At 34.0% G+C, this 13,548-nt stretch overlaps 1 protein-coding gene across 1 annotated transcript in view; it reads right to left on the reverse strand.

Moving 5' to 3' along the window:
* Window positions 1-2,033: 2,033 nt before the first annotated feature.
* LOC124370221 (U11/U12 small nuclear ribonucleoprotein 65 kDa protein-like) overlaps window positions 2,034-13,548 on the reverse strand; it is a 47,433-nt gene continuing 35,918 nt past the window's right edge. Inside the window, exons 4-5 of the mRNA XM_046828510.1 lie at window positions 12,112-12,259; window positions 2,034-2,172 (exon numbers count right to left, since the gene is read on the reverse strand). Of these exons, the coding sequence (XP_046684466.1) occupies window positions 2,078-2,172; window positions 12,112-12,259 (243 nt within the window). The 3' untranslated portion in view covers window positions 2,034-2,077. The remainder of the gene's footprint in view (window positions 2,173-12,111; window positions 12,260-13,548) is intronic.

A 13,548-nucleotide genomic window follows, 5' to 3' on the forward strand; every position in this document is an offset into this window, starting at 1 on the left:
TGGGTAGAAGGAAACACGAAGTAGGGCTATTACCCAATATTGTTCCTGTGGATGTAGCCAAGTACCTAGGAGTGGTTATTGACAATGACCTAAGTTGGACTCAGCACATAGACAACCTATGTAAAAAACTAAGTACTGGACTGTATGTGGTGAAAAGAATAAAAGAAATTAGTGACAAGAAAACAGCAACTGTTGCATATTATGCAGTGTTCGACTCACATCTCCGATATGGTCTTTGTTTATGGGGAAATTCTAGTTTACAGAATTTACAAAGACCTCTTGTTTTACAAAAGAGGTGCCTGCGAATTTTGGCTGGAATGCAACCAAGAGAGAGCTGTCGAACAGCTTTTGTCGAGTATGGTATCCTTACCGTAGTAGCACTCTACATTCTTCAAGTGATAATGTATGCAATAGACAAAAACTTGACAAGAGGCAGTAATCTCCACAGTCACAACACTCGTCACGCTGCAAACTTCAATTTGCCAGCTCACAGGCTAGCATTGTTTGAAGAAAAACCTTCCTACATGGGAGCAAAGTTATTCAACATGCTGCCTGATAACATCAAATCTCAAGAAGGAAGCCTGAACTTTAAGAAGGAACTAAAAAGATGGCTGCTGAGTCATCCCTTCTACACCATTGAAGAATTTCTGAGCTGGAGAACTCAATGGACTACATAAACCATTATGAAAATCTTATTATTTTTTATTGACGCTAATGTAATTCTCTAAGAATCCACAAATAAAGAATATTGTCTATTGTCTGTCTATTGTCTATTGTATTTTTTTATATTCAAAAGGCAATACATTCAGTTTACTTCTCACACCGACCAATAAACATCTGGAATGTATTAAAGATAGTGTCAGGGAGCTTGTTGACATAGCAGTATTGTAGCCAATGGTGATAAAATGAAATCGATACACGTCTTAAAATATTTTTTATTTTCCAAATAAGAATTTACTTTAACAATGCAGAAATTATAAAATATTTCAGTCTCTTAGAACAATCACAATTAATCTCCTTAGAGATACTTAACTAACGAAATTTATCACAGTCATTCTTATGCTAAGTTGTACTTGTAAACTGCACCTCAAATTATAATATTCAAAGAATACAGTGCAAAAATGCCAATTTGTGTGCTGGCAAGAGAGTTATTAGCCTCCAGCTTTGCTAGAGCACAATACCAGAGGTTACTTTTTAGTTGATGAATTCCATCCCGACAGACAATGTCTTAGCTACTTAGCACAGTGGTATTTCCATATAAGAGTTCATACATTGCTGAACTATTGAACTATAAATATTCATCAACGTTTGGTAGATCATATAAGTCCATAAAAATTCTATTCCTACAAAATCTTTGATTTAATCTCTAGAAACTGGGGCCCAATGTGGGTCAAGTTTGTTTACAGCATCTTGTTTATTAACAGCATCTTGTTTATTAGCAGCATACGCATTCGTACACTTGACTATGTTGTCAAAAAAGGCATCACCTCCCAATAATAAATAAAAATATTCTACAACATCAGAACCGACAGGCAAAGTGTGAGATGGCCCAAAATCACTGTAAAATAAATTTGGTTCTGTGTAAGTTATTGTGCGAGACCAGGGAGGGGGGCACATGGCCGCATGTTTGTCGGCGACAACTAGTTGTCGGCTCGCCAGGCTCAAGGTCAGCAACATCATTTGACTCACCAGCACTCTCCGAATTACTTTGTTCAGTCAGTATTATATTATCGTCAACATCATTTAAATCACCAACACTTGATGCATCACTAGCATCACTATTACTACACACCTCCCGATCAATCTTGCTGTTGCAAAGCGAACACCTAAAATCAGCCATATTTACCACTCAATTACTGCCAAAATAACAGATAATAATTTGTTGTAATGGTTTCAAAAGTAAGAAGTAGGACTCCAAAAAGGCTAGAAACTGTAATAATTAAAATTAATGCCGATGGGAGGCAGCACCAGACGGATACAGTTGGTAATGTAGATCGTGGCGTTTGACCTGCAGTGGCTCGGAACAGTGTGTGGGCGATTAATGGCTTGTGACCGGGAGAGGTATTTCCAATAAGAGCTAATCTTGCTGTCTACCGTACTGGATGACCATAGGTTTACCTTTCAATATGGTACCATTTATCGTCTGCAACGCATCTGTCGCAGTCTCACAGCCTGAAACAGAGGTACAATTTCAGTACTTGGCCTACAATAAAAAGTTACAAAGAACACTGAGTTCGATAATGGTGCATGTGACACCATGGGATTTGGCTGAGTGTTAGGGAATATTTTAAAATTGGTCTTATTGGTAACCATGATGGCAGTGAGAAAATAGGAAAATCAATAAATTTCCAAACAATCTCAGTACACTCATAAGAGATTGAGAGACTCTAGGGATGTTTTGTACATTTCAAACCAATACGTAAATGAGATGACGAGCGTTATTACTAAAAAAGGAGACGAGATACAAAAACTATTTCCAGTTGTAAGATATAATAAACACAAGTGGTATTGACCGAGAAGGTCAACTCCTAAGTTACTACTCTTGTGTAAAAAGGTCATCAAGCGATATAAAAAAGTTGTTGATCCATATTTTGCAAAACAAAAGCCTAATGAACACTCATCCACTTTACAAAAAAATCCAATGTTTGCAAAAATGTGTCATTGTTAGAATTTAGACTCAGTGTGATTGATGGAGTGGTTTAAGACATCGGAATTTGTATCTGAGTTAATGATAGTGCAGGTTCAAATCCTGTCTGTGACCATTGCATTTTTTTCACTACCATTGACCTTCTAGTGTATTGACTCCTTGCAGAGGCCGGTGGCCCATGTAGCTCGGTAGAATAAGGGTTAAAAGAGGATCAACCTCTCCTGTTCTTAACCTCTTCAAGGATACTGGCACACTTGTGGACATTAAGTTAAAAACCAATATAAATTACAGTTTTCTTTATCCACTAAGAGCAATGGAACATATGATGTCTTTAACATCTGTAATGTTAGTTGTTATGTTTCCAAAACTTATTTCAATAACAAATTAGCTGAAATAATGTTTTTTTCAGCCTCTGTCATGTTTGTGTCAAAATCCTAATCAAGAAAATTCGACAGTATTTTCTTACTCATCCTTATAAAGTACATATTTAAAATTTTTTATTTTTATAGTTACTTTATCTGTTATTGATTATAAAATACTTATACCAAATATGGAGTTTACACTAAGAAAAATGTTATTTTCAAACGTCCACACTTGTGCCATTACCCAAATATAGTATTTTGTTGCTGGCACATGTGTGCCATTGCTCATTTGTGGTAACTCTTACCTACCAGCAGTCCAGTTGCCTATTTTGATTGATTAGTTACGTGGTTGTTTGTGTTTGTGAAGGTTTGGCTAGTGGTTATTTTAGATGGTTATGTGAGTAAATTAGTGCAATGGGTGATGTAAATGATAATTTGAGATCTGAACCTGACAAGAATTATAGCAATTCTGAGTGATTTAAATGATCCAAATGATTCAGAATTAGACATAATTACTGATGACTGATTTTGAGGATAGTGATATAGTGTATCCATCTGATGAATAAAATCATGCTGAATTTCTAGAGGAGGTAGGCAAATTTGATTTGATGGCTGTGAAAAGTAAGGAGGAAGAAAATCTACCACATGAAAATATTGATGCACATTGTATAAACATAGAAACTGAAACCAATGGATCTTCTGGGGCAATAGGTGATAGCCTAGGATTAGATTCTGCCACAGACATAGTTATTACAAATAACAATTTAGATGTATTAGACTGTAAATTTAGTGAGATTCTAGAAGATAAGCAGTCTAACATAACAATAGATCTGCGTCAATTGGGCTGGCCTGATAATATTGAAAGTGGTATCAGTGAGGACAATGAATTGCCAACCACGTCAATTACAAGTAGTCTCAATCAAAGCTTAGACTCAGTCCAAGCAGCTATCAACACAGACATAGATAGTTATGAAAATGGAAACACTGTTAATGCTAACTGTAGTTTTTCTAGACGTTCTGTCTGTAGGCCTAATATGCAAAAGAGTGAAGCAGGCTTTATGGATAATATGTCAGAATCGAATGATCTTGTTAGGGCTAGCCCTAGTAAAATAGTATATTGCCTAGGCCTAAGGCAAAAGTTAGGCCCATACGTAAAGTTAAAATCCAATGTAATGGATTAGATATCCCAGCTAATAAAAGGTTTAAAAAGGATATAAAAACAGTGCTCATTTCAAATCCCAAAGTAGGACAAAAATCAAATAAAGCCAAACAAAATGTTTCGTCTAAAGAAACGAATTAGATTGTGTGGGACTCCAAAAAGGATAATACATTTTCCAGTGGAAAACCGCAGTTCAAAGGAGTACAAATTTATAATTTGTCTCAAAGTAATGGACCTACATCTCCATTGTAAATATTTTTCCTGAAAATCTTTTAGACTCGATTGCTAAGGAAACAACAAGATATGGTATCCAAAACCATGACCACAATTTCAGTACTTCTGCTGATGAAATATTGCTGTTCCTAACTACAAATATAGCAATGACGGTTTTACACTACCCCTCCTATCGGATGTCTCGAATCAACATCTTGTTTTAGTAGCGTCCTTGGATTCGTGATAACGAAGTAGAAGATACTACAGTAAATCACAAGGAGAATCGACATCTTGCAGCCTTGATACTTGATTAACATCAAGATGGCAGGTGGTGATGAAGTTGAGAACTGTCCGTGCTGTAAATTAATTGTAAACGAGAGTGACATTGCTTTAAACTGTGATGGTTTTTGTAAAGAATGGTATCATGGATCATGTGTGAAGATCTCGAGCGATGAATACGACAAAATTAACGTACTGGCATCTAAGGTAAAGTGGTATTGTGATTCTTGTTCAGAGAAGGTTGAACGTATGATATCAAAAATAGGCAATGTTGATGACTTTCTTGGTTTGAATAATACAGTTCAACAGCTAGTTGAGATGGTAAAGGGTGTTTGTAATGACAATATTTGTGTTGGTGAGAAACTGAGTGAAGTTTCATCTGAAAATTCTAGGTTATGTAACGAAATCACATTAGTGAAACAAGACATTGACAAACTCTTAGTTGCATCTACTACATTTTCTGGCTTAAATGGTTCAAATTCTCTACCAAATGTCAGAAATGCGAACACTGTGACGAATGCGGTTGACGATGTCGTTGCAGCAACTAACCCTATTACTAAATTGGACAATGGCTTAGGTGCAGACCGGTTTCCTAAAGTAAGCAGTAGGCTTTCTGTCAATATTAGTGATGGTAAGTCTAAAGGAAACAAGATGAACAGAAATCGAACTTTTACGAACTCTACTTCTGAGTGGAAGGTTGTTAATTACCAGGGAAAACGGGGGTTACAATCTGCAGTGTCGAACAATAGTAGTGTGATCTAACAAATACAAAACCTAGTAATAGGCCTATGTATAGTGGAGGTTCTCTTTTCAACAGTGTTAATAGGCCTAAACCCGATAACACTTACAGAGATGCACTAAAATCAAATGTTAGGCCTAATTATATAGTAGTGTATGGAACAAAGGCTGTTAGTTGCAACAACGCCCTAAAACCTGCACAGAGGCTATTTTGGATCTTTCTATCAGGACTTGATGTTTCCGTTAGTACTGATGACATTATAACCTATCTTAAGGAGTTACATGAGTCTGACTCATATGTTTGTGATAGGCTAGCTACGAGATACAATAGTTATAGTTCTTTTAAAGTTGGAGTTCCACATGAATTAAGTGAAGAACTGATGCACCCTAATCTATGGTACCAAGGTTGTGTTGTTAAGAAATACAGGTCCCCTAGGAATAAGATGGTGGGTAAAAGTGATTTTTTTAACACAAGACAAAGAATTGATCAGGGGGTCATAAACCAAGAGCCTAACTCAGGCCTTCTGCCTACACATATGAACACAAACTGTAATCTTAATGGGAACCAATCTAGTCATTTGCCACAGTGGAAAAATTTTAATCAATTAACTGTTGTTCATTGGAATGTTCAAGGTATTTTAAACAAAATTGACGAAGTGAACTTGTTAGTCATGGAAACGCATGCGGACATATTGTGTATTAGTGAACACTGGTTGAGCTGTGATGAACTGGCTGAAGTTACAATTCCTGGTTTCTTGTTGCTCAGCGCTTTCTGTAGGCCATCCCACCGCAGAGGAGGTACTGCGATATTTTCAAAAACAGGACTAAATGGTGAAGAACTGTCTTTTCTAGTTGAATTATCTAGTCAGTATATATGTGAAATATCAGCTGTAGTCTTTAAGGAATTTAACCTAATTTGTATTGAGGTTTATCGTGTGCCTGATGATAATAATTTTGAGGGTCTCATTGAGCACTTGAACACTTTATTGCACAGTTTAACTGTTAGAAATACGTTCAGTGCATCTATTATGTTATGTGGTGATTTTAATGTTGACCTATTAGTTAATGATGCCAAAAGTGCTAGATTTTATGATTTACTTTTAAGTGTTAACATCTTGACAACTATAAATGAAGTAACTAGACCAAGTAAGAGCACACTTAATATGGGTACATGCATTGATAACATTGCTACATCAGTGCACTCTGACAGAATTGTTAATAGTGCAGTCATTGAAGCATTATTGCTCCGAATTTTTTTACTGTGAACCGAATTGCATACAATTTTGGAATTAGGTTCATCCTACCCTTAACTTCAAAAGTGAAAATGATTTGAACTCCGCAACCACCCTGGGGGTGGTTACCACCCCTTCTCATGGGTGAATTTTTTCTTTTTTAAAATAACCTCGGATATCGATAGAAGGTCTAATTTTAAGCATAAAATCATCTACAAAGTTTTTCAAAAAATTTAATACTTTTCAAGTTATTGGCAATTGAAAATTCGCAATTTTTTCACGTTATTCATCGGGTTTTTGCAAATATCTCCAAAAATAAACGTTTTATCGAAAATTTTATAAAGAACAAAAGTTTAGTAGGTTAAAAAATGAACAATTTGGTTTTTTTATAAAGATTCTAAGTGCAATATTAAGCTAGATATTAAAGATCAAAGCAGATTTTTATTTTGTCTGAAATTTGATCGATGTGGTCAATGCCATCTAGCGGCGAGCAGATGCATTTTAGGCATTCTAATAAAAAAGGGTTTTGTAGTGCTTGAAATAAGCTTTAAAATGAGCACTATTAAAAGTCTTTTGCACGTAAAATAAGTGAGCTGTATTGCAAATAAGAGGACCATCTAATGTTTTTTCTTTTAAATCAATGGGTTTCATAAGTTCAATTTCCGCCAAAATTAAAAGTAATCGTATTCCGCCTAGAATTAACTTTATTATGAAGAGTTTGATGGATTTTATCAGTTTGGCTGCTTCAGGACACATATTTTTCAAAAAAGTCACGATTAAAAAAATTCAAATTTTTAAAAAAACCACCTTTTTTCATAATATCTAAAAAATGACGACAGATACGTATAAAAGTGTAGGGGTGACACATTTTGGTATTTTTCTGACAAACAATTTGGTCTTTTTGTTTTTTATGTCAAACAAAAATTGACGGAGATATGATTGTTTAAAGAGCGCATGGCAGCGCAATCACAGCCTCTCTTAAGCCTTTTAACCCTTCACCGGTTTAGAAAAAGGTTTTTTACTATATATTGCAATATATGATGTTGTAGCTCTCTTAATTACCTTTACAATGGTTTTTTATAAATTGTGATAGCATGAAAATTGAAGGAGTTATGGTCCAAAAACTTATATTTTTTTCTACTTAGTAACTGAACATTTCGGAATGTGAATATTTGGAGCAATGTGAAAGTACGCAGTATAATAGAGACCCAAAACTATTGTAATGTGTATCTATATACATAATATGGCTCATATATTTTGGAAACGTAGGCATGAATACATACCAACGTTATATATGTAGGCTAGCAATTATATATAACACATTTGAGTGAATTTTATATAATTTATAAATATTTTATTCAACAAATGGCAATTTTTTACTCTAAATTAATTATTTTTAAATATGTAATCATATATATTTACTGTTTTAATTTAGGGGTAGTTTTAAGGGTAGAGAAACTTAAAAATATGATAATCATATTCGAGAGTGTGGGATAATATTTAAATCCTTTTCATTTTATCAAAAAACATTTTTTAACAATTTTTTATCAAGGGGTAGTTTTCAAGGGTTGAAAGGGGGCTAAAAATTTGATAATTATTATAGAGAATATAAAATATTATTTACTCCATACTTACATCTTTTTGTGTCATACCAAAGTATGTTTTTGTGATTTTTTTTAATTTAGGGGTTGTTTGCAAGGGTTGTAAGATTTTCAAGGGGTTGAAAATTATTTAAATATGAGGTAATTGTGTTAGAAAACACTTTAAAATTTCACCACTTACTATTAGACATGTTTTCTAGCGATAAAATGGCTCAATGTCAATTTTTCTATTAAGGGGTTGTTTACACCCCTTAAAAATAATATACGGAGTTCAGATCATTTTCACTTTTGAAGTTAAGGGTAAGATGAGCCTAATTCCAAAATTTCATGCAAATCGGTTCACAGTAAAAAAATTCGGAGGTAAGACCGTATTTTTCGCTTGAATGACTGCACTATAATGCTTATGTTAAGCACACAGTGGTATCAGACCATCATCCAATTGTTGTAAAATGTGAACTTTCAAATGATGAGGTCAACAGGCCAAAAAAACCTAATCAAAGTTTGTTGAGAATGGTAAGGCCAACTGATGACATCAAATCATACTATTTTGTTTCTTTGATTAGTAAGGTAAACTGGCTCAATTTGTATACATTAAATAGTATAGATAAAAAATTTGATTATTTTTTTAGTGTGTTTCAAAATATTGTTGACGTAGTTTTTCCTGTAAAGTTTATTTCTGTTTTAAAAGATAAACGTCCTCCTAAATGGTATAACACTGATCTTAGAGAACTAAAAGAGAACTGTTTATCTATGTATGAATTGTATAAATCAACAGGAATACCATATTTTAAGGACTGTTATTTTAAATTAAAGAAGAAATATAAAAATGATGTGAAAACATGTAAGTTTAATTTTAATTGTGAAAGAGTTATATCTGCAAACAACAAACCTAAGATTATATGGTCCATTGTAAAAGAGAACTTGGGTAAAAATGATAAACCAGTAAGGTCTGCCGATAATGAATGTAGACTAACACCGTGTGCTTTTAACAACTTCTTTGTAAATAGTGTAAATTAAATTTTAAGTAATGTGCCAAATTCTAGTCAGTCTGTGATATACTATTTAAGCAAGTTAAACTTTGATATGTCTAATTTTAATTTTTTTTATTTCTAATGTAACAGTGGAAGAAATCTACAAAGCTATACATTCTTTAAGTAACAGCTCAGTTTAGATGTGTATGGTTTCAATTCCAGATTGTTAAAGCTTGCTGCACCTTTTATTGATGAGATTTTAGCCTACTTAATAACGGTTGTATTGATTGTGGTGTTTTCCACAGTGTTTGAAACTGATAAAAGTTGTTCCTTTGTTTAAGAAAGGTGTAAGGTTAGATTATAAACATTTTCGGCCAGTGTCCATAGTACCTGTAATATCAAAAGTGTTTGAGATCTTGATAAATAGGCAAGTTATTGATTACTTTGAAAGTAATTCTCTCTTATCGGTTAGCCAGTATGGTTTTAGGCCTAAGAGAGGCACACTTAATGCAGTTGTAAACTTTGTGAAAAATTATGTTTATGGTTTAGATGATAAGAACGTTGTAGTTGGTAAGTTTTTTGATATGTCCAAAGCTTTCGACACTGTAAAACATGACATTTTGTTGGATAAGCTTAAGTTCTATGGCTTTAATGATTTGAGTTTACAGTTTTTTAAATCTTATCTTAATGACAGACATCAAATGGTAGCCTATGATGGGAGTTATTCAGAGCACACCCAAGTCAAAGTGGGTGTCCCTTAAGGCTCAATATTGGGCCCTTTAATGTTTATTATTTATGTAAATGACCTTCCAGCTTCTTTACGTCTTAATAACTCAATTAGCATGTATATGTTTGCAGATGACCTTGCTGTTTTAGTCAATGATAAAAATAAAATCTTAACACATGACAATTTACTCAGAGCAGACTCAATTGTAAGGGACTGGTGTGCTGCAAATTATCTTTGTTTGAATCATGAAAAGACCCAGAATCTTGACTTTAGCTTAAGATACAACCCTAACAATGAATGTGTTAAGTTTTTAGATATTTACCTTCAAGAAAATATGAAATGGAATATTCACATTGAATCTGTACGTAAAAAAAATATCTAAAGGTATTTTTATGTTGTTAAGGCTGAAATTAGTTGTAAGTACTGAAATATTGACTGCAGTTTACTTTGCTCATATACATAGCCACTTGTCATATGGTGTAGTTGTCTGGGGGAATGATTGTAACACTAAGAGATTACTAATATTGCAGAAGAGAGCTATTAGGATTATTTGTAATGTGAACAGTAGAACACATTGTAAACATTTGTTCAAAAAACTCAAGATTCTGACCGTTCCTTCTTTGTATATTCTTAATGTTTTAAATTATATACAATATAGATCGAATGAAATTCCTAACAATAGATCCATACATAGCTATTCTACTAGAAATTGTTTACATCTCAGAACCAACCATTGTAATTATCAGACAACTAAAAACAGCTATGTAGAATTAGGTATAAAATTATATAACCTACTGCCAGATAATGTAAAAAGTCTAAACCTAGTTAGTTTTAAGAATTATTTGAAAAACTTGCTAGTCAATCTAGCTGTATACAGTGTTGATGAGTTTGTAGAATGTATTCAACAATAATGAAGGCTGTGTTATGAAATAAGTATTCATGCTGTGAACAAATTTGACGATGCCATGCTGTGTATTGTAGTAACGGCAATAAAGCTTTGATTCTTGATTCTTGTACTGGTCATCAGACAATTTAATGAGACTACCTCTCATTGCTGACGCTATGCCCTTAAAGAGATTTGAAAGAATCAAACGAAATATTCACTTTATCAGCATAATCCTCATGCACTGAAAAATAAAAAGTGTTACCTCAGGATTTTTTCCCATTTACTGAATGTAGCACTTGTAAATGCATGGGTTATGTTCAAAGCGATTGAAAATAGCAAAATCTCATTTGTTGACTTCAAACTTGAGTTTTGCTGTGCCATTTTTGAATCTAGAGAAAAGAAAAAGAGAGGTCGTCCATCTCAGCAACAAGAGATCGAAGTAAAAGAAACGGCAAGACCAGGATGCAGTGACGAAGTTAGGCTTGATGTTGGAGGGCACTTTCCAGAGAAACGAGAACTTGCTAACGCTTTGAGGTGTAGATTGAAACAATGTAGAAAGAGAATCCGTTACTTTTGTCTGAAGTGTGATGTGCCTATGTGCCCAGAGTCCATGAAAGACTTTCACCTATAAGAAAGTAGATTAACAGATGTGTATATAATGGGGTAAATAGACATTTGTGTGCAACAGATTTGAATTTTTGAAATATTTAGTAGTAAATTGAGTGAAATAAAATTTTTATGTGGAGAAAATAAACTAGGAATTTACTTCTAATGGTGAGTTAATTTACTGTATAGGTTATTAAAGTGTGTTTAGATGTTAAAATCAGCTAGTGTAGTTGATTTGTACTAAGTATAAGTAGTTGATTCTCATGTCTAGACTCTTTCAGCGCCAACCCCCATTTAGGTAGGTACTACATTTGGGCATTGGCACGTATGAGTACATTAACTTAAAACCTGCAAAAAATGTTAAAAATTAGTATTTATATAAAAATATCATTTTATATTGATTTTGTAAGGTTAAATCTACCATATAAAAAAATATTGGCACATTTTGATAGTTTTGAAAAAAATTGTCTTTGAAGAGGTTAAAAAAATATAAAACACAAACATAAAACTCCAGTAAAGGAGTAATAAACATTACAAAGGCACATCTTTGATTATGGAAATAGTTTCCATATGAGTAACTAGATAACAAAAACTCTCATTTTAATGTAAAATTAAATCACTAAAAATACAAGTTTAAAAATTACCAAAAACTTTGTCTCAACACATTTTAAAATTATGTATTGTACTTACTGGAAAATGTTACAAAAGCTTGTCCCCTCATTTTTCCAGTCATTAACCGAAAAGTGATCATGCATTCATTTTGTTCTTGAAAGTGACCAAAAACAGCTGCTAAGTCTGCTTCTGTCACATTATAAGATAAATTTTTGACATAGAGTGTCTGAAACAAAAGGAACAAATCTCTTATTAGTTTAGTAATATAAACATCTTATATATGCATTGTAGTTTGAATCTATAATACTTCATGGTTGCAATTGAAGACGCAAGTGGATGAAGGAGGTAAGTAACATTTTTCAACATTTTAGTTTATTGGATGGATGAAAGATGTAGGTGAAGGAAGCTCTACCTGGGTATTTGGTCAGTTTGGCTATAAATGCAATAACAGCCTTATTTTTGTTTTGTTTTGTTGGTAAGTTCAGCCAGTATTTAACCCTCTGAGCGTCCATCGTCGATATTTTCGACGACTCGGACTTTCACTAAACGTCATCGTCGAAAATTTCGACTATGAACGTTCATCTCTTTAAATTTATTTTACAACACTAATACCGGTCAAACCGCCGTATAACCTATACAGTTCGAAAGCCCGTGAGTTTTACTTTGTGTTTAGTGGTCTTTGGATTTCTTGTAGTCTGTATTGAACATTAGTCTACATCGTTTTCATCAGCTGTTGTTTCCAGTGAAGCGTGTATGCCTTGTTTGTTGTTGCTGAGATACGAAAGTGTAAATTTCACCATTTACAGTGTATTTTGTGCTGTTTTCTTTGCTATATAGTTATGAATTCGTAGTTATATAGTTACTAATTGTTAGAATGAGTATGAGTGATCCGTGTAGAACAAGTGACATAAGAGAAATACTCTTTCAAACGGATGTGAGTGACTTTGTTGACTCTGAAGTAGAAGCAGTTCCCAGCACATCCAGAGCTAGGCCTAGTCAAGAGGATGATGTACAGTCCTTAGGTGGTATGTTATCTGACAGTGATTCTCAACTGACTGATTTTTCATCTGGCTCTGATGACAACTATGAGTCAGATTCATCAGACCTTGAAACCAGTGACAGGGAAATCAGGGCCAGAAGTAGACCTAGGGCAAGTGATGAATCTTCAGATAATGCTGAACACTTGGTACGCCCTGAGATCCCAATTATGCCGAATATTTCTAGGCCTACCCTGGGATAAGGAAGACTGAGGGGAAAATAAGTAAGGGAAAAATAAAACAACAATCACGCATAAAGCGATGGGTCGATGTAACCGTTGCTGAGATGCGGCGGTTCATCGCCATAATCATAAGTATGGGCACGACTCGCAAGCAAAATGTTAAAGATTACTGGTCAACTATTAGTAATCAGAGCATTCCCTGGTTTGGCCAGACAATGTCGTACAATCGGTTCTGTCCAATTTCTTCTCTGTTTCATTTAACCTCGGCAGAAACTCTAGAGAAGGGGCAGGCTGGC

The sequence above is a fragment of the Homalodisca vitripennis genome, unplaced genomic scaffold (genome assembly GCF_021130785.1).
Source record: "Homalodisca vitripennis isolate AUS2020 unplaced genomic scaffold, UT_GWSS_2.1 ScUCBcl_48;HRSCAF=789, whole genome shotgun sequence".
Classification (NCBI taxonomy): Eukaryota; Metazoa; Arthropoda; class Insecta; order Hemiptera; family Cicadellidae; genus Homalodisca; species Homalodisca vitripennis.